Consider the following 22,449-nt stretch of genomic DNA (forward strand, 5'->3'; position numbering starts at 1 on the left):
ATGGAACGTAATCACTGAAGTGATAGCCTGTCACCTTTGCAAGGCTCTATCGGTTAGAAGCAAGTCCCAGATCCTGCCCCCAATTCTAAGAGAGAGGATTACACAAAAACTTGAATACCAAGAGGTGGGACTAATGGGAGGCCATCTTAGTGTCTGTCTGCCACAGAGGGCCAGTTAAAATTTCTTTTAAAAAGTGGAAAATACAGATATTGTGAGGAAAACAGTTGTTTTGACCCAAAGAGGGTATTACAGTTTTTTACTGTTCTAATGAATAGTTTCAGAGGCTCCAACTTTACCTCAACACAGAGATATTATTCTGGAGAAATTCTCTGCTGTTCGTGTCCACTGGTACAGAAGATTGATAGGAAAGCATGCAGTGACTTCTGACTAAATACTTCTCAGTGGCTTCATTCAGTGTAGATGAATTGAGTCTTTGCTAGAATCTGCTACTGGACAGAGCTCTGGCCTGAAGTTTGCCATTAAAGAACTAGACAGATTGGCAGAGTGACCCCTGTAATCCAAGTGTGGGGGGCCAAAGTTTTTGGCAATGAGTTTGCTTATCTGGAATAGAATGATTGACCCAGACCAAACACAGTAAAAACCTAAGGGTCATATGAAACTAAAATGTTCGTACTTTTGGGGAGAGCACATTTAATTTAAAAAGTAAGTTACGTGTGTAAGGAGCAGTGCAAACAAAACATTTTACTTGCTAGAAGATTCCTGGGAGATGTTCAGGTCAACCCTCGGCTTTGCTGAGTTTAGACAGTCACGAAGAGCACATAGCTTGGTCCGACCTTGGCCATGCGGTGTTCATTCTGCCCATCCTGGATCATTAAGGTTTTTGAGTGCCCTAAATGTTTTTACAAATTTAAACCTAACACACAGGTTCATTTCCAAGCTTTGGGGAAGCATGATTATTATAATCCTTGATAGTTTAGAAAGCTTTGAGAAACTAAAGGCCACATAGCTGGACTTTTTAAAAAAGTTTGTTTCAAAATTCATCTCCTTAATAGGCTGCATAACCTCCTTCCTCAAGTATAGGAAATAATCATTTTAAGGAATGGAAAATGGGTTTGGAGGACTTGATGGGGGTGAGGGCAATGAGCGTACAGGAAGACTCAACCTGCCCGTGCGGACCCTGGGCATCTTGAGCAACCAGCAGTTACTGTCATGGACATTTAGCACCACTTGTCCTTGAAATATAGCCTGGGAAGGGTCTAGCCAGCTGCCCCTTCAGATTACCCTGGCTTATGTTCTTAAAAAACACACCTATAAATAAATTAATATTTATTATTATACACATACGTAAATAAATATGTAAATATACACATTCTTATTTATTTATTTATAGCTTTCATAAATATATTTATACATAAAACTATATATTTATAGTTTTATATATATTTTTGTACATATTTATGTATGGTTTTTATTGACAATAAAAACATTCCCATGAGAAAAACAATTCAGACATTGCAGAAATTTATAAAGGAAAAAGATAACCCCCCCCCCCAAACTCTAGTCACTCACAGATATTGCTTTATTTACTAAAATAGGAACATTAACATTTTAAATCCCATTTCATGCAACTCTCTGTGCACCTAATACATATATAATTGTTTGGGGATTTAACCACACTAAAGAGGCCGCTGGGAAACTTCCACCCAGCAGGGTGCGTGGAGTCTTTCGTGGTGGGTGGGTGTTGGTGTAAATCACCCCGGAGTGGGCAGGAGCAGGAGCAGGAGGACCCCTGTGACCAGGCCTCTGGGTGAGGGGACAGCGAGAGTGAGCACAGCGTCGGGCCGGCAGGGTCCCCTGAGCCTCCCGCAGTCCCCCGTGTGCGTGGGGATGGGGAAGGGCTCGCAGGCTGGCTGCTTAGAGAGGAGACAGGAGGGTCGATGTGCCTGAGCGCTCCCTGCGGCGTTGGCCCCCGCGTTGGCCCCGACAAGGCCTCGCGAGCGCGGGGCCCACCGCATGGGGCCGGGAGAGGTTCGCAAGGGTGACTTTTGCTCTTGTTCAGACAAAATGCGAGGGAGCCTAAGACAACGGCTGGTCTTGGTTTCATTACCAGCAACAAGGATCGAGCCAACAGCGCCCGATTCTTTCATCTCTCTCCAGAAAGGACGTTTTTATCTTGCTCACGTGGTGAGTCTGTGAGACACGTCGGTGGTGTAATTAGGGAAGGGCCTAAAGCAAAGCAGAGTCGGGACCGGTGTGTGTGAAGATGTTTAGAAACAAACGTGGACAAAGGCCACTCACTGATTTCTCCTTTGGGAAAAAGTGACAGTCCATGTAAATAGATACATTGTATGGAATCTATTAAAAACACGTGTCGTGTTGGTTAAATGCTAATCTCTTGTTTTCCCTCCTGCTGCCAAGGCCTGTGGTGCATGTCCCGGATCTGAATGTATGTTTGAGCCATTACGGTCAGGAAAAGAGCCTCGTCTTGTTTATGTTACAGAGAGGCTCCTATTCTCAGACTTACTGCTTTTCAACCCGGGGATTGTACTGAGATAGAAATTGCTGTGTGTCACTGTGTCAACCAAATGCCTGTTTTTCTTCATCCATTTGTATAAGGAAATAAAATACAGAGCTTTGGAAGCACAGCAGATTGCTCCCAGGGTATATAAACCACCTGCTGAGCTCTGTTCCCTTTGCCTCGAACTCGTTTCTCTCTCACCCACCCCTCTTAATCTCTTATTTATTTTTTATCAGTTTCTTTTCTGGAAAATAGTTATTTTAAAAAATTTTTTCATTACAGTTGACATACAATATTATATTTGTTTCAAGCGTACAATATAGCAATTAGACATTTATATATAAGCTATATCATTGATCACCCCAATAAGTCTAGTACCCACCTACATCATACCCAATGAGATATCACCTCACACGTGTCAGAGTGGCCATCAGTAAATCAATAACCAACAAGTGTTGGCGAGGTCGCGGAGTAAAGGGAACCCTTGTGCGCTGTTGGTGGGAATGCAGGTTGGTGCAGCCACTATGGAAAATAGTATGGAGATTCCTCAAAAAATTAAAAATAGAACTACCATATGCCTCAGCAATTCCACTTCTGGGTTTTTATCCAAAGAAATCCGAAGCACTAATGTGAAAAGATATATGCATCCCTGTGTTTATTGCAGCGTTACTTACAATAGCCAAGCTATGGAAGCAGCCTATTTAGCTTTCTCATTAGAGCAGAGATAGCACTTTCCCCAGGAAACCTTTGTTAACCCTCCAAGCCTGAGTTAGTTATGCCTTGTCTGTGCTTCTCCATTCTCCCTCTTCTCACACCTGGTTACAACTGCCTGCAACCTGTCTCCACCTCTCCCAGGCAGGTGGACTGTTAGGATCAGAAGCACACCACCTAGTACCTGCCACACAACTTCAGTAAACATCTGTCGTGTGAATGAGGGTACCGATCTTCTCAAAGGCATTTATTTGTCCTTTAGTGGGGACTCCTGCATACCTCTAACACTTCCCACTCCCTGGGCCACTCCCCATCCTATGCACACATGAAACCTTGGTGTGACATTTGAGAAGATTTCCACTCTGCTAGATACATGAGGACAAAAATGGGTAATTTTGGCATCATGTAACAGACTTCTTTCTTTATTCCCTAACACATATGAGACATGATTAAGTCTGGTAACTCATGGCAGGTAATTGATCAAAACACACAAAAAGTATTTTTCAAAACAAAAGTAAACCTGTGGGTTTCAGGAAATGATCATTTTGACTGAATTATGGAAATAGGACTTGGAAACGTTGCAGTGGGCATTCCAAGTCCGGTCCTTTGGCCACCTTCTGGCCTGGAGCCTGGCACCGCCTCTGTACCATGAATCCATCCTGTGGGACCTCAGAGTTGGGGCATAGACTTGGGCATTGCATGGACATTGAGGGTGGACATGATTGTGGATGTGTGGCTGGGGAGGAACGCGCCCAATCTATTTCAAGACAATAAATTACACGCTTACAGAAAGACAATTTCATTTCCTCCAAAGATCTTTACTCTCTCTCCCCCTGTTGCAGAACTGAGAATTAAAGTTTGTCTGAGTGCGCTTTCCTTCATAGTTACCTGTGCTCTTAGGACTGTGGTATGCCGTCTAATGTGTTAGTTGTGACACTGGTTTTGTCTTCATGTTTTATTTCAGGAAAAGGTTATTCATTGAGGGCCACATCTTCATTTTAATATCAGCTTGCTTTGGGAGAAGTCAGTGCAATGAAATTGTAGACAAATGTTGCATTGGAACAGAAATATGGGGGTGATGGGAGATGAAAGGTCCCGTCTCCTGATTAATGATGTTGATGTGTGGGTGGTGTAGATCACAGTGTAATGGGCAACATTGGGTGGAGAGAGTAGAAATTAAAGGTAGAAAAGTATTTTAGTAGCCTCTGTTGTTGAAATAGTTGAGCACTGCAGCATCAGTTACTCCAATGACAATTCTCCATGAATGGCAGTTCCAGTTTTCTGCAGTGTGCTTAGAGGAGTGACTCTTACCACTGACCAGTCTTGCCACAGGTCTTTTTCATATCTTTTTTTGTGGTGTTCCAAAAATTGGCTTTGCTTACAGAACACTCAGCTTTTTGCAGGGAAGGAACTCATGGCCTGAAGCAGCAAAGGGCCATCGTAGCCAAAAGGTACCACTTCTTGTGAAGGTCGGTGGGGAAGACCAGTGGGGATGGGGAGGAGAGGAGTGAGCCACCTTCTGGAAGGGTATGCTCACATGGAGAGGGTCTATTTGGAGTCTGAGAGCCAAGTAACTAAGGCAATTAAATGGCGGTTTCCACTCAGGGTGAAGAGGAATCCGAGGCAGGTGAGGGCTTGCCCGTGGAAGCAATTTTGGTAGAGGCCAGTTTCAGCCCTTCACACACATACACACAGCTAGAAATCTCTATTTATTTTTTTTTCACCTGAATTTTGCTCACTCATGGTTCTCTTGCTTCAGAAGAGTTGACTCTTAGAGACAATGAGATTAGCTAGAAAGCTGAGCAGGGTGTGTGCCTGTGGGGTGAGCCCCCAGGTCCTGCCATAGACACTGGGCAATGCAAGTTGCCTTGTGTGACTCCTGCACTCTGGACCTGGCAGCAGCTGGGTAGCACTCGGACCTGACAGCGAAGTCATTTGACAGGGGGACATATTTCTTCCTTTGTGTTTAAGTGGGGGGGAAGGAATCCAACTTTCTACAACCTGGGCCAATTACTTACAACTTTGAAAAATGTGTTTTGATTAATATATAAGATAAATATGGTAAACATTCACAGGAATGAGTCATGCTAAACAGGAAACAAAACCAGAGCCAAACCCATTAGCATAACGTTGCACAATCAAGGTACAAGTAAACCAAGTTCTAGTCACAGGAAGCAGCTAGAGCTGAGATGTACATGTAGGGGTCCTATTTATATAAATGTCCTACCAGCAGCTTTTCCTTTAGTCACCTAAACGCCAGCGACTCAGGCATAATCGCTACCTCCTTAAGAGGTGGGACTGGAGTTGGGGGATGGGCCCCCGTGTAACCTCCTTTCTATCAGGGGTTATCTAGGTGAATCAGGTGTTTATGCGAAAGCTGTTTGACTGCTGGGCTCACTGCCTTTGAACTGATTAAAGTGGAAGAGCGATGAGTAGAAACTTGCCCAGGTTCCATTTCAGGTCGGCCTTCATACCAGAGCCGATCGGGACGGGAATCTAAGCTGCATTACTGTGCGCAAAGCCCTGGTTTTTCCTTTCCCTCCTCTTTTAACCCCAGAGATAACATTTCGTAATGAGTAATTTCTTACAATTGGATTAGGGAAGCACTGACAATGAGAATTTGAGGGAGGCTTTGTGTATTTGAAGGAGAGAATGTCTGTGTAGTCGTATGCTATGCTATGTTTTGAGGGGTTTTTGATCACTTTTACAAAGAGCTTGATTAAGAACATCTTGAAATTGGCGAACACATTCAGTGAACTTGGCTTCAAGTGCAGATTTTCACCCACAAGCTCCATGACAGATTGTAGAAATGCTCATGGAAGAGCTGCAGAACCTATTATGTGTTCATCTTTCCTCTACAATTGTATCTCCCTCTGTGTGCTCACTGCTCCGGGCAAGCCCACATATTCGGGCCAAGCTGATGCCGCCTGTCGTCCTGATCGCTCATGCTGTTCCCTGTTGCCCTTCCCTTATCACGCCTGAGCTGAATCATGTCTACCCTTAAGGCAAGGCTTAAGCATTTCTTCCACTATAAGTTCTTCCAAAGAGACCGCTAGTCCTTCCTCTGAATTTAGTCTGTCAGTCAATTAACACAGGTTGGCAAGTGCAATTAAAGGCTACGGCAGGTGCAGAAGTACACAGCTCACAGCTCAGTGTTTATGCCAGGACTTCAGCTCATATCCCTCTTAACCCCAATTTTGCATATGAGGGAGGTGAGACTAGGTGATGCTAAGGGGCCTGGCCAATATTCCACAGCCTGTTAACGGTGAAGCCAGATCCAGAATCCAGGTGTCCTGGAAGGGCTCTTACCTCTTACAAAATTTCCCAGATGTTTTAAGAGGAAGGAGCCTTGCAAGGCTCCTCCACCTTTGTTTATTTTTCTGTCTGATCCAGGCCCGAGAGACTAGTGGTTGAGAAACCACAGGGTGGTGGTTATGCTGTCAGCGGGCAAGGATGCTCGGCAGACGAGAATCCAGAACCTGGGTAAAAATGGAAAATCCGAGTGCATATTGATTGCAAAGAGCAGTGTTTACTGGCAGCCGCACGAGGGAGCGGGACCGTGTAAAGCAGACTCACGCTGCTCAGTGGCGCAGCGGTCAGCGTGTGGTCCTTATAGGGCGAGTGTGCGAGTGACCCCCAGGAGGTGAGCAGAGCAAACTCATGCACTGACTCCTGAGGCCGTGAAAACGCTGCGAGAACAGGAGGGCGTGTCAGCATTGATGCAGCAAAGAGTACCGACCCTTGTCTGCTTCCCAAATTTCATAGTCAATAGTCATGGCAAAGGAAAGGACTGTAACTTGACAATAGGAGAGGCCAGTTTACTGGGCAGTGACATGGGTCAGGGTTTTTTCCTCTGGCTCCTCTTGTTTTCCCCTCAGCACACACTGGCCCCTAAGAGCTAATAAAAATATTTATAAATCGGTGTGCATTATGTATATCATGGTTTTATTCATAAAAGACTCAAAATCTAGATAAGCTAAGTCGAAAATGCTACTTTGTACTTTGTAATATTTAGATCTAGAAGTGGCCATGATTTGAACATTCTGTTGGCTTGAAACCTTTAAAAATTAATTTGGCCTCTACTGTAAAATGCCGTTTAGATGTCTTGGCAGAGTACAACGGATACATACAGTACTTGGATGGCTGTTTGGTGTGGCCCATTCAAGGGTCATTGCTGTTAGAGGAATTTGGCTAAAAATACAGCCCTATCTGCTGGTATTTAGGTGGTTTTTGTAATATTAGTGATTGGAATAAACGCTAAAACTGATCCCTGTAGAGGAGTAACAAAAGGACCTACTTTTGAAATTGTTTTTCAAGTGCCTTTGGAATATGGGGTGGTGGTATTTAGAGCTTAAGAATGACTCCATAAATATGACTCAAGCATTGAATTTTCAGAATGGTGTTTAATTCTGAAACACAGAATGGTGTTTAATTCTGAGGCACAGCAGGGAATAGTCAGGTTTTTTAAAATTTTGTTTTGTTTTTTGGCTTTTTAGGGAAAGTTGTTTACTTTTTATTCTTAGTATAGAGAATGTAAAGAAAGAGAAAACACTTGATTTTTAGACTAGCTGAGTCCATGCCAAAGCAAAATGGAACATGCAGAAGCAGATTTGATTACTGCCCAGGGCTAGTGCAGACCCTTCTCTCACTGTTGGGGGAAACTTAAAAAATATAAAATATATAAAAATATAAATATATATTCATAAAAATATAAATATATATTCATAAAATATAAACATATTCATAAAATATAAATATATATTTATATAGATATAAATATATTCATAAAAATATAAATAAATATCCATAAAATATAAATAAATATGTGCATAAAATATTTATAAAACATAAATATATACTTATAAAAATATACATATATTTAATAAAATATAAACATAAATTTATAAAATATAAATATATAAAAGTATATATAAATATACATTATATAAATATTATATTTTTTCATTTCTCTCTCTGTAGAGGAGACAAGTGAGTATAGCTGAGCTTTGAAAAATAGACCTAATCAAAGAAGTAAGATGGGAATTGAGAGGCTAAAATGGGTGAAAAGCGGTAATAAAACACTTCATGCGAAGAAAAAACAAAGACTGTCCTTTGTAAACTTGTCTTCAATATCTTGTAAACGCAACTTTTGGGGAATATGCATGGACCTTATTTAAAAATAGAGTGAGTCTTTTCAACTGAAACAAATTATCTTCCCTACAAAGATCTCCTACCTATATGCACAGCCGAATGTGGCATCACTTATATAACTTTCGAGCATATGTGTGGTATATAGAGTTTTAAAGTCCTTCCCTACTTTGTCCCATGACAACATTGTTTTATGTGTTACCTAAGAAGAGACAATAACATACTTTTAAAACCCTATGCTAGCCCCCAAGCCTTACGCCTTTCACTGGTTTGAGAGACTTTCCGAAACCCCGGCTTTCGTGAGGTCCCTGGCGCTGTGCGGGCAGAGCCGCAGCGGGAGGCGGCCGAGCGCTCAGGCGGGCCTGCAGTGGGGCCTGGCCATGGACGGCTCCGCCTGGCCTGGCCCTGCTGGTGGCTAGCTGTCCCTTCTCAGGGAAGTTGTTGACCTTTCTGAGAGATCGTTTCCTCATGTCCAACATGGGAAGATGACCTGTACCTGACGACTGAAGAGAGAGCTGCAGGGAGTGATTCGCCCACGCACGGGCCACGATCGGCGCGGCAGGTGCTCCTTTCCTTCCCTTCTGTGTGTTGCGGGAAAGGACCGAGGGTTCCCCACTGAAGAATCCATTCGCCCTGCTTCGTGTTTCTGTTAGGTACTATCACCTGATTGTCTCTTTCCAGCTTTCATCATCACGATTTCATTAGCATATTCAATTTCTCATCTTATAAGCCTACATTGTTGTTTTTGTAATCCGTACAAGTTATTTTTGGCTCCAGTGCCTCTGCACCATCGCAGATGTATTTTCTCCATTGCCGAGTGGCTCCTTCAGTTATTCGCGGTTACCTGACAAGCGGCCACACGCCGCTGTGATTTCCCCTTCCCCAGCGCTCACGGAGCCTGCCTGGTTTGGTTCGCTTAGGTCTGTGAAGGCTCTGCTGGAACTGGAAGTGCTCATGGCCTCTAGACCAACCAGAGCCTCATCCATCTTGCTGCCGGCTCTGTGGCTTCTTTTGTAAAACCTTCGCTACAAAATCCTTAACAAGATCCTTCAGTTCTCCTCTGCTCAAATCTAACTTCCATCCCATGTCTTGAAATGAGACTGGCTCATTTTTATGCAGCCCTAGTTCCTACCACTCCAGTGGGCATAAATCAGGACATGTGTGCCCAGCACTCACAACAGAGAAAAATCTATGACACTTATGTCCTTTGCCTGCCATAAAGTTGTTCCTGACAGAAAAACACATTTTACTTTAACCAGCTTTCCCTTCCTTCCCATTCCTTCCTTTCTTTATGGCAGTGTTAAATATAAATATATATAAAATATGTGTGCACACATATATATAGTTCAACCTTATATATATTTTATAAGTGTAAGTATATATTTATATATAATATTTATGTATTTATATATGCTGTTAATATATTATAATAAATATATATTTTAAAGCCATTTCATACATCAAATACTGTGCTATAAAGATCATGCCCAAGTCAAAATGACTTCTTGATGTTACTGATGTTTCTGTTTTTGATATTATTCACAATTATTTGGGTGACTGAAATTTACATGATAAATAAGGTGACTTTCGAAGAGGAGCAGTTTCATTTGCTGTTGCTGCCATCAGGGGCCTTCAGGGAATCTGAGAGTTGGAAGGAAGGTTGGGAGGTCACCATGAGCTTCCTTCCATCCAGTGAAGGAGTTTTCTCTACAGTGTCACGTGTGGCTGGTCATCATGACTTCATCACTGCCACCCAGAGGACACTGCTCTGAGACCTCTGGCGCTTCAGATGACTCCTTAGAGTGAGATCTCTGTCTTTGATGAGCTGATGCTCCGTTTGCATCATGACCATTAAGTTCTTCAAGTTTAACCTAGGTTCATTATTTGATTGCTATTTTCTGCTATTGGAGAACATTATTTTATTAGGAAGCATTTTCCAACAGGCAAGTTGACATTAAGTAGGCTTGAATATATTTGGAATTCACAGGAAACGAGCTGTTTGCTTTAATACAGAGATGAACTCCATCTGATTTTCTTCTACCAGAGCTATGCCTTTGCTGCTAAGTCCCGCGTCTGCCTCTGCCCTCAGACTCAGTCCTTCAATGGGTCAGAAAAGCAGTTCAACTGTGACTTTGAAAGACCATGAATATTTCCAGATCTGGGATTTTAGGAAGGATTTCTCTTTCTGGGTGTAGGAAAGCGCACTTCCCCAGCTCATCTTGTTGGAAGGCACGATTAAGACTTTACTAGAAAAGAAACTGATCTACTATGTGCTAAAGAGTATTTATGACCCCCAGTACACTTTATCTTTCAGAATAGTAATGCACATAGGAATACCCAGATCCTGCCAGGGTTTTAAAAATTACATTTCATTCATGCCCAGGTATAACCTCCCATCGTAAATCCTGAAAAATACGGAGGAAGGCGGTGACAGGCCATTCTAGGGCATAATGAGGGATACATATTTCAGCGCCGGGGCTGATGTTTATGTATGTGATTACTCAGAAGGGGTTTTCTTTAACATACCGTGTCTTTAAGTTAGGTCTATTTTAAATATAATCAGAACAGCTACACTTTATTGTATGCATGCCAGGCAGTTTGTAAATGGTAATTTGAATCTCCCCAGCCATATGAGGTAAATTTTATTCTACCTATGGGGAAACCAAAACCCAGAAAGTTTAAGACCTTGCCCAAGGTCACATCCAGTAAGTGGATTTCACTGCAAAGCCACATCACCCCCCTCCCCCGCATATTTTCCCCTGTACCTCAGCTCATTTTGGCAAGGATTTTATGATTTTTCGACATCTATTTGTTTGGCTTTCTTTTTTTTGGTGAAGCTGGTGTGTTCATCTGCCTACAGAATAACATATACAGGTCTAAGAATCCTCTTTTATCTTCCCATATTACAGTTCTATGAGCCACAAAAATCTCGCCTAAATCCTATTAAATCGGATAGAAAGTAGAACTAGAAAGATGACAGAAAAAAGGAGAGATATTGAAACTTTTGAAACTCACTCTTTTCAAGTAGACACCACCAGGTTCATGTGATAGCTTGCTAGTTAATTTTGTGAGGATTACTGTTCTGGATGATTTCAGTAATTTCTGCTGTTCTCTTAAAAATCCTCTTTTTCATTTGAAGACCTAATAAAGAAGAAACGAAGATCACTTCTGTGTGGGACTTGAAAGTTGATATGTGTCATCCCAGATGGGACAGTTGTATCTGCACCACATCTGTATGAGACCGACTTTGCCATCAAACCCGTTTCATCCACACACTTTCTCAATCAGCATAAGCCTTTATGAGCCACTCACTCTTCAGCTCTCTTGTTCGCATGCATATCATTAGTGCGGTTTGTTTAAAGTGGCCCACAGAGTGTTTCTTCATACCTACTTCCCTTAAGCATGAAAAGAATTGGCAAGTGACAAGTCATTTCTGTGTCAGACATACAACTGTTGCATTTAGAATATAGAAGATACACACACTCATTTACCAGTGGCCTCAGGTCATGGCCTAGAAACCCATCAAGCAGGAGGCAGAGCCAGAAACACAAAATCTTTTTTATCCATTCAGATATATGTTTGCTTGGACACCAACCTTCAAGCAAGTAGTGATCTGCAACCCAGCAAGAGTTATTTCACTCCTAGAACATCAGCAGGCCCGCTGATGACTTTCCTATGGGGTTTCCCGACTTGGTCCTCACAGACTTTTTTTTTATTAGACTCTGGGTTTAGCCTTCCTCCAGGCTCACAGTTGTGACTGATGTTTTCGAGCACATGGTGGCCACAGGAAACCCACCAATCTGCCCACTGTCATGCAGAGCCCCAAGGTGGTGTGGAAAGGGGTTCCTGGGAGCTTGAACTCAAGTCCAAGTCCAGCTCTGACACTTCCCAGCTGTGTGAACTTGGCATCAGCTTCCTTCCTGCCCTGCTGGTCTTTCAGGGTTGAGGGGAGTGCTGCTGAAATGGTGCAGGGGGACACTGGAGCTCCATACACATGTAGGCTTATTTCAGATGTACTCTGGAGCCCTGGGCTTTGCACAAACTCCCCTTTGCCTCTTAAGTGAGACTTCATCTGATCTTGATTTCAAGATCATGAGGATATCCTTAACTTAGACTTGCCACTCTGCAGGGATGTGCAGGTGCCCTGCCCACCGCCAAGCATTGCATCCCAGGCACTGGGTACCGGGAAACACCCCCTGCACGTCGCTGTGTCTGACTTCATTACAAGGGTGCATCTCACATCTCTGCACAAGGCCAGGTCTCATGTGTGTTTGATTCATCTGTGGAAGTTGATACTCACAAGTATTACTTCTCACTAAAACATGTTAAAACTTGAACATCTAAAATAGTGTATTAACCTTGAGTGGTTGTGAGCACCCTGCAACCACATGCAGGACATCTAAACTATTCTCCTTGGGGATTCTTGTCAATGTTGGAAGCATATTATTTTTTTAAATTCTCTCGATGATATATCTTTATCCTTAGAGAAGGAATTTGATTATGTAAGAATAGCCCAAAGTCATTCCAATTCAAGTTTGCAAAGTAAACTATGTGATCAAGTTTGGAAATATTAAAACTATGTGATCAAGTTTGGAAATATTATTTGGGGTAAAAAGTGGCATTGTAATAAGACTGTAATGTTGTGGAATGAGCACCAGTCACCTGGGTCTGTTCTTAACCTCTGAACTGGCCAGCTGTGCATGTTGACCTCTCTTTGGTTTAGTTACCTCCTCCATAAGTTGAAGGGTTGGACTATATGATGTCTGTGGTTATTTTCCTTTTCTGAAATCATATGGGGTTTGTGTGTGTGGTGTAGCTATGTGATTAGGTGTGGCCCATACTGGCTCTAATAACAAAGTCAAAGAGAAATTCCAGATTTAGAGCAATGGCAGTTTGGTTGAACTGAAGCCCTTTTTCAGAGACAACCCTCCATTTGACTGACACTTTATGTGTTTGTTAAGCAGAGCTGTGTTGAAACTTTTCCAATCATGGAATTCTTAGAAAATGATAGTTTAATGGCACACTGAAGTAAACTGGTGAGGATGGTGGGATTCTATATGAGGTTTGACGAACATATTCATTACATTTTCTTTTTACTATATAAATTATTAGAAAAACAAAATGCCAAATATTAGGGGAAGATAGTAAATTTTGAAGTTGTGGCAAACTTCCAAATTAAAGCATTTCAAATTTATCATTGAGAGTGATGAGCTTTTTTCATATTTCAAACTTGCAATGCTTCACCCAATTCCTTCACTAGACTTTTTGATGAAAATTTCTTCAAATTTTTGACAGTCACCACTGATGAGAAATTTTATTCATATAAAGAGATTTTAAAAATGTAAAACCATTTTAACAACTATGTTAATTTCTTATTACCAAGCTAAGGAATCACCACAAGTTGAATGGCTTAAAACAACACAAATATATTATCCTAAAGTTCGTCTGAAATGGATTTTAATGAGCTCAGGTCAGGGTGTCAGCAGGCTGCATTCCTTCTGGGGGTTCCAGGGGAGAGTTGGTTCCTTTCCTTGCCCAGCTTCTAGAGCTGCCTGCATTTCTTGACTCGTGGCCTCTTCTGCCCTCTTCAGAGCACGTCACTCCAACCTCTTCTTCCGTTGCCACATCTCCTTCTGACACTGACCTCCCTGCCTCTCCTTCATAAGGACACTTGTGGTTATATTGGGCCCAGCTGGATGATCGAGGATAACCTTCCTATCTCCAGATCCTTAATGTAATCGCATCTGCAAAGTCCCTTTGGCCATCTAGGTCACATATTCACAGATTCCAGGGAGCAGGATATGGACAGCTTTGGGGGGCCACCACCCTACCTTCACAATTTGCATCAGTTGAAGTCCCATTTAAAGGATCAAGCAGAACTTCTGTTTCTGTACTTGTCATATGTAATGTTGAAATTTCTTGCAATAATATGAATGGGTTTCCAACCCAAGCTACCTTTTTATTTCACTTATTTCAAAATAATGATGAGTGCAGAAAAGTGGTACACGCTCACAGAACAGCCACCTTATAACTAACCTGGACACACTAAAATGGAACAGCAGTCAGAAATGGCCCGGAGGTAGCCAGAAGTCCTGGGTTGCCCCTGGAATCTGGGCCCACTGGACTTGTCCCCTCCTCACTCTCCAATGCAGTGCTGGCTTCTCGGGCTCTTCAACAGCCTGCAGGTCTCCTGTCCTCAATGAGTGGGTGACGGTCTGCGGGAGGTTCTGTCTAGCTGATAAGTGCTGGAAATTGCCCAGGGAGCTCAGACGCCACTCTGCTTAGGCCATTCCCAGTAGCCCCAGGCGACCAGCCTGCGGTGTCCTGAGAGTTAAAGGGCTCAACATCTCAAAACCCGCTGTGGCTCCCAGACTAGAGTCTCTGAGTGAGGCGGGAGTGTGTGGGTGCAGCTGTGGTCAAACCCAGGAGCTCTTGCTGACTAGCTGTCTGACATCCTGCAGGTCACTTCCCCTTCCTAAGGCTTGGTTTCTCTCCTGTAAAATGGGGATGGAGATGAGGCTAGCTCCTTCCCCAGAGGTTGTCATGGAAACCAATGGAAAGAAGTCTGTAGAGTGCTTTAGCACTAGAGCTTTGGTCAGCATGATGCTAACTAACCATGATGAGAATGCAGATTCTGACATTTGGCCTTTTTGTGCTCCTCCCAGGAGAGATTCTTAACTGCCTTTATCCTGCCAGTCTCCACAGGAGCTATTAGGGGAGCTTCATGCAATAAGCATGTGATCGAAAGTGTCAGTTCTCATGGTGACTGCATGGTGGCTAGATCCTGATAGAGGAAGAGGACTGCCTGGCTGCTGGTTAGAGCCTTGAGGTGTGCAGGGCTGGGGCAGCTCTGTTAATGGGTGTATTATAGTTACACAGGAGGGATCAGTTGACTGTAGTAATTACTCTGGGAGGAAAATCTACTGGACTGAAACAGAAACCTAAGTGATTCTATGTCTCTTTGATACTCCATTCCTATCTGCATGAAATCATATAATATGATTGCAATGAATTCCTGAGCTAATTTGGCAATAACTCATATTTATATTTAGGTTTTTATTATAGTAGTAGTTCACTGATCATTTGATTCCAAAAGTAATTTCCTTCTACAAATGTACCCTTGACATCCTAAAATGTATATTTGATTTAATGAAAGAAAAAGATGTATTATAGAAAGGGCAATATTTTTGAACCAGAAATACAAAGAGAGAAGCATTAATTTGCTTTTAAAATTTATTACCAGTGGAAGCCACTTTCTAAATCATAATTGATAAAGTTTAAATTGCTTTTTTCCCACAGTCTGGTGTTCTCACTTTTATCATTTAGACTCAAGAAAGTATTTTGCCTTTGTTAATTGGTTCGGGGGGCATTCAAGATATTTTTAAAGGTATTTTAGTAAATATATTTAAGTATTGATAGTTCATAGAGCCATTGGTTTGAATTCAGTGGAAAATAATTTTATTAAAGCTTAAATAAAGCTGTGCAAGCAATTTTCCTCCATTACAGTGTCTTTGGGGCTGCATTAATTATAAGAACTGGGGCTATTGGAGATGTTTACTCAGCATACAAACTCCTCATTGTTAACCACGGCTGGTGTGTGCTGACAGCTGCCTCTTAGAGAAACGTAACCCATGGTTAACGGTGGAAAGGGTGGCATTAGCATAATTTTTTGGCAAAGACTAAGCTGGGGTTTCAGTGTTGCCTTCAACAGTGACTCCTTCATTAACAGGGTCTTATCAGAGGCCCAGACTCCGCGGGGGGGAGAAGCAGCCATATGATCGTGCTTGAGGTAACCAGACTCCTGTGTGAAATGTTTGCTTCTGGGTCAGAGAGAAAAGGGTCCCAATTACTTATGATTATGATTTTAAAGGGCCCGTGGAAGAAAGACGCTGAAAAGAATTGCTGATGTTTGATCAAAACTGACACAGTGTAGAGGTGGCTCTTTTGACACTGACACTAATGCTTATTATGGTTTCTGTAAGAGGAACTAGAATTAAAACATTCTTATTCTTCAGGGACCAATTGAGACAAAAATAAATCTGCTAATGCAAGACTTAAGAGTCAAGAATAAATTATATCCCCTGAAGGTTCTGTACCTTCATTTGCACATTGCTAAAGGTATTTCAAACAATTGGAAAAAACTGTATATTTTTAAAGAAATATCAAGCCAGGATTGGAAAGTAATAGAAAATAACATAAGTACTTTATATTAATATTCATCCTTAAAACAATAAACTACTCCCCTGGCCTCAGGAGTCTCTTCGATTTCTTCAATAATAAAGAAAATTGTTAAATTAAATATAAATGATAAAATTGGGTAATAGAAGATGAAGAAATAGCTACCATTCACTGAGCACTTACTATGTGCCAGGCAGGCACTATGCTAAGTGCTTTTATACCCGTCTTGTTTCATTTTCATAACCATCCTACCACTTCGGAGCTATTATTAATCTAGTTATGTTGCCAGTGGGAACATTAAGTCCCAGGGAAATTAGGTGATACTTCCAAGGTCACTCAACTCGCAAGGCGTAGGACTGAAATTTGAACACAGGTCTTTTGTTCTAAGGCCTCTGCTATTTCCTCCGTCACCCCTGGGCTATTCTTTGTCCTCAGTGACAGTCATTGCTATTAGCGGTGTCTTCCTGAATCCAGTCAACGATTCCTGGGGCTCCTTTCCACTCTCCCTCTTACAGAAGAGCCACTGTTGCTGTTTCTCACCCCTTGCTCCCTGGGGATTCTATCCAACAGTCCTCCTTCATGGCAGTGCTTCTAGCAGTTTCTTCTTTATCCAGCTGTGTTGGTTTCTATTGGGTTCACATGGGCATGTGTTGACCAGGTTCCCCAATCTCCACTCCACTCCATGTAAACAACCTAGAAAAAGGGGTGCCTCACTGGGCTGGGACCAGACAGGTCTTTGCTTCAGAATTTTTTAGTGGCTTTTCCCCCTTTTCGGTCCTTGTGGGCCTTTTCCAAGGACTAACCAAACATCCAGTGGTTGTTTAAGTTGAGGGGGGCCGGGGGATACTCTGGGCAGATGGAAGGAGGGTGCTTTTACTTCCCCCTTTTACCTGGGAACAAGAGGGGTGCAAAGATTGCAAATATGTTCTGAAAGTATAATGTCTACAAGTTATTTTTGAAAAGATTTGTGGAGTCTGAGAAAGGTTTGGGCCACCCATGTGGTATAAGGGGTAAAGCCAGGATGCCGTGGGCAGCCTATGAGCTATGTCCCCTGGAGCAGGTGGGGGCCAGGGCTGCCCGGCGGCCTCCTCTGTGGTGGGGAGCCCTCTGCGAGCGTCGGGGCCCCGTCGGTGTTCCACTCTGATGTGAAACTCCAGTTGTACAGTCTCTCACCAGAAATGATGGAGGTGGCCTGTGATTAGGATCAGCTGGAATGAGATCTGTTACTTATACTTCTAAGAAATGAGATTCGACCTGAAATATGAAGTATATTAATTTGTATTATGTAGCTCAGTGATCTCAACCCCAGCTGGACATGAGAATTACCTGAAGAACTTTAGAAAATACCAAATGCCAAATGCCTTGCCCCAGAATAATTAAAATCCGGGCAGCTAAGGCGAGACCATGTATCAGCATTTCTTAAAGCCATTGCAGTCAAGTGGAATGGTGGGGGGTGGAGGTGGGGAAGGGGTTGAAAACTACTGAGTGAGAGGGTCGAGAAGCAGGGAAGGAGGGTCTTAGACTGCTCCTGCTACTATTCAGAGTACAACTAGGATGGCAGCGAACTTACCAGTGCTCAATACATGCAGGTGTGGTTCTAAGTATTTTTCATGGAATGAAATTACCCTCGGGTAACTCCTTACAATAACCTATGAGCTTATTTCATTTTTACAGAGTGTGTATGGAAGACTTTGAGGAGGTAAAGCCATTTATTCAGAGTGGAATAACACTTCTTGGGGATATTCTCTATTATAAAAGCAAGATATAATCTGTATGTGTAGGTATACAGTACATCTGGTTTTTATTGCTCTTGTCACGGAAGACTTAGGTGGTTCTTGTATAATTAGCAAGCCTCGGTCTTGCCACCTGAGATCCAGGTATAATATAGTAATCAGTTGGGCATCTTCAGATGCTAGATCACAAATCTTGGCTTCCTACTTCCTAGTATCAGACCTCTGGACCTCACATGAGTTTCCTGAAATGCATCTTTGTGGCAGATAGCTTATATGATAACAAAAGTAGGCAGGCGTTGGTAACATACTGTCCAACACTCTGGTAGAACATATATGCTCTAGTAAACCCGTGTACCTGGATTTAACCCCTTTGCATGTTCACACATGATGCCTCATGTTATGTTTGCCACCTCCCTGCTAGGTCTCCATCATGAAGGGCTGGATGCATAGGGTGAGCTTTAGAATGTGTTGTGATTTAACTGGTTGCAAAGTCTGAGACCACTTGCCTTCTATTCAGGGCATCGTTAATACCATTAAACCAGGAGTGTTTGGTTGGCGGTGGTTTTGGTGTATAGCTCTGTATATTTTAACCCACCTACAGAGCCATGTAACCACCACCATCAGCAGTATATGGACCAGCTGTATAGTGCGAAGGGCTGAAGTGATGCTTCAGATCCGTAGCTGTCCGTGTCCTCCACTCACCCGAGGAGCCTGGACAAGCCGGACTTCTATTAAGAGGTTTAGGTCAATGCCAGCCCAAGCTAGCAATTTCTTGGCAGTTTAGAGACAGGCCCTTCTGAAAGTTTGACTGATGGTAGGAGTGGGAATGTGGTGGGTATGCTATACCTTTCTTTCTTGCTTCACGAAATAACTGTAATCCTTGATCCTAAATGGAAGAACTTGAGACACAAAAAGGAGGCTGGATGCAGAGCTCCTTAAGCGTGGGTACTTTCTGGAAAGAAATGAAATGATGTGCCTCTCTAGGCCTCCAAAAATAAGAAGTACTGCCTCACAGGGTGCTGGGACCCGGGATCGGAGACTGGGTCAGAAGTGGACATTCATAGGGCAGTAGAGGTAGACGGCCTGTGAGCACTTGTCCCCTGCCCTGGCTCCACACCCTTCATCAACCCTCCTCTGCCTTTTCTTCCCAGATTTACATCTTGAGCTCCAAGTTCAGAGGCCTGGAGGGCTTGGGTCTGATCTTCCCTCCCGAAAACGTGGACACCCTCAGTAGAATCCTCTATCAGACAGGACAGTAGGAAGCTTCTTTGATGTTCAGGGAAGCTCCTGTGATAACAGTGTTCCCTTTGATCTCCACAGCCCAAAAGTTACCAGCTTCAGGTTTGAAAATTCTGACAGTTTTGTTTACTTTGTACTAAGAAAGTATGAGATCCTAAGGGGAAAAGCTCTACCTAAATACCGTGTAATGATACAGTTATACCCTGGGAAAATAAAAACTTGTAAGAAATTCAGGCAGCTCTTCTTTTCCTTTTCTGCACCTCTGTTATAAACAGAGGCATTTAGAGCCTCTGTCCTAAGAAGATACAGGAACATAACTGTGGATGGGCAGTCAGGGATCTTCTGGTGGAGATAACAACTGGGGCTATGGTGCAAGTGCCCACACTGGTCAGCCCTGTTCTTCTCTCTGCACAGAAGGAAGTGAACTCTTCTATAAGGGAGGGAGGGAGAGGGAAGAGAGGGCTGGACAACATTTGAGCTGAGCCAGAATGAAGGGGGTGGGGAAGAGCTTGTTTTCTGGCAGAGGAAAGAACTAGTTCAAAAGGTCCTGGCTGACAAGAGGTTGGTGTGTCCGGAGCAGATAGAAGGCTGTTGTGGCTGGTGGTGGGCATGGTAGGAGGCAGGGCTTGGGCCATGTAGGGTCATAGACCATACAAGGTGTCAACTGTTTTGTTCTTAGAGAAACAGATTTTAAGCAGAGGGCTAACATGGTCAGATTGAGATACGGTTTAAAGATCCCTCTGATTACTGTCTGGATAGGAAAGAAATTAGAGATCATTGAAGAGACATCAGGGCTCTCCTGGAGGGCCCAGAGGGACTGGGGAAACATGATCAGATTTGAGTAATATTGTGAAGGGTGAGCCAATAGGACTTGCGAGTTGGTTGTACAGACAGCGTAAGGGAAGGAGATGAATCGAGGATGCTTCTTGGGCTTTGGAGCCTTTAGGGGAAGGGATGTATCCTGTAACCCAACAAGAGCAACCGGAGAGGCAGAAATGTGGGGGTGGAATCTGAGCAAATAAAGAGTTCTGCTTGGCCTGGCAAAGTGTGAGTTGCCTGTAGAGAATCGAGATGAGGTGCTAAGGAGTCAGTGAGGAACCACATCTGGAGTTTGGGGCAGCAATCAGGCATTGGTCAGTCCTTTTTAGGAGTTTTCAGGGACTTTGGCTCTTAGGGAAACTTTCAGTATTTTAGAAACATTCAGTTGTTGGAGTGCTCTTTGATGCTTGAGATTGACACCTGGAGAACATGCTGGAGCACGTTGGGATTTCTCCAATCCTCCTGGGAAGATATACTTATGCAGTGATCACACAGGAACCTTCTGCAGCTATACCCATTGCCTTGTAGAGGCATAGTTCTGAATCTCTCTAGATTTAGGTGATTGTTTTTCTGGATTCTTTTGCTCACCTCCTCTTATTAAGTCAGACATGGATCTCACTTCTTATTTGTGTATGTTCCTGAAAATAATGCAGTCACCAGTGTGCCAGGTGTTTGTGCTTAAGTGTCTTGTGCGTGAATATTGGAGCCTATTGTCTCTTGACCACAACATCCAACTGGCCAGCAAGAGTACAGTCCTTGTTAACGTCAAGTGGGTGATAAATCAGAAGACTACAAAGAAGAGGCGATGGATGATGCCTCAGGATGGAAAAAGGCCGGCAAGCCAAACCCATTTATTTATGTTTGGATAAGTTTCCCCACTTAAAGTGTCCCTGGCTTAAGCTCTGCTTTCTCTCTTTATTCCAATTTCTTAAGTCACTTCTGCTCTCTGCTGAAGAATCATCTTTCATCTTCTCCAATGAGGACTTTTACCTTATTTCCTCAGCTACTGTTCTAAGTATCCTCATATTTCCCGTATTTTGTTGTTGTTTGTTCTGTTAGAAAGTCTGGCTATCTTCATTTCTCAAGGAGATGATTTCCCTAGACTGACAAACATTGCCTCCTTGGAGAAGAGGCTCCGACTATATTCACCATATCTTTGGCTCCCCCACGTGATCAAACGGTCTTCTCTCCTCTCTGCAGTTTAATAGCTGTGTGACCAGGAGCAAATTACTGGATTTCTCCAGGCCTCTGTTCTCTCCTCCGTGAGCTGGTATAATTATAACCCACCTCTGATACCTGAATTAAATGAATGAATACCTGTAAAACACTTGGCAGAGTACCTGCTACAGAAAAGAAACTCAGCAACCTTTAGTTCCTGCCTTCACCCCTGTGAGCCTTTGTTCATCAGGAAATAGTACCCATGCACTCTGAAACCACACGAGTCTGAAAGTGGCTGTTACGCTAAGACAAGTGGAGCTTTGGCAGCAAGCTAGACTGAAAAGAAGAGGGAAATCAATTCAAGACAAAGTGGAGAAACGATGCAGTCGGTCTCAAAATGTGGTTCTGGGTCCCACTTGGGACCTTGTTAGAAATGGAGATGCTCAGGGCTACTGAATCAGAACCTCTGAGAATGGGGCTAGGCAATGCGTGTTCTAGCAAGCCCTGTGTGTAATTCTGATGCACACCGATACTGGGTGAGGAATCATGGTGCCCATTTCTGCATGTGTGTGTCCATGTGCACCCCCCCCCATGTATACAGAATGTTTGTAACTGCTGCACGTATTAACCAAACATGGTAATACAGCGAAATCCCACCTACTTTTCTTTGGTACGGCTGACTAGAAATACATCAGAATGCTTATCTGCAATGCCTTTGCGCGAAATTCATTTTGAGTTTAAAACTACAGATTTACCAACTCTCTTCTTTTCCCTTTTCCCTAGGAAATTCCACTTACTTGGATGACCATGGACCACCTCCGAGTAAGGTAAGCCCTCTGCTTGTGGTAGAAATCCCCCCTTCCTTTTCTCAGTGCCTGCAGCCTCCACCAACCCCAACCAGATCCCTCTTGGCCCTGATTGTCCACAAGAAAATAGTAGACGGCAGTTGTCAGGTTGACCCTGGACTTACAGTATGGAGCAAAG

The 22,449-nt window shown here is 43.1% G+C and overlaps 1 protein-coding gene across 3 annotated transcripts in view; it reads left to right on the top strand.

Moving 5' to 3' along the window:
• UST (uronyl 2-sulfotransferase) overlaps positions 1-22,449 on the top strand; it is a 237,259-nt gene that overhangs the window by 71,706 nt on the left and 143,104 nt on the right. For all 3 annotated transcript variants that reach the window (XM_016223922.2, XM_016223923.2, XM_016223924.2), the window contains exon 2: positions 22,249-22,292. In XM_016223922.2, coding sequence (XP_016079408.2) covers positions 22,249-22,292 — 44 coding nt within the window. The remainder of the gene's footprint in view (positions 1-22,248; positions 22,293-22,449) is intronic.

The sequence above is a fragment of the Miniopterus natalensis genome, chromosome 5 (assembly GCF_054644295.1).
Source record: "Miniopterus natalensis isolate mMinNat1 chromosome 5, mMinNat1.hap1, whole genome shotgun sequence".
NCBI lineage: Eukaryota > Metazoa > Chordata > Mammalia > Chiroptera > Miniopteridae > Miniopterus > Miniopterus natalensis.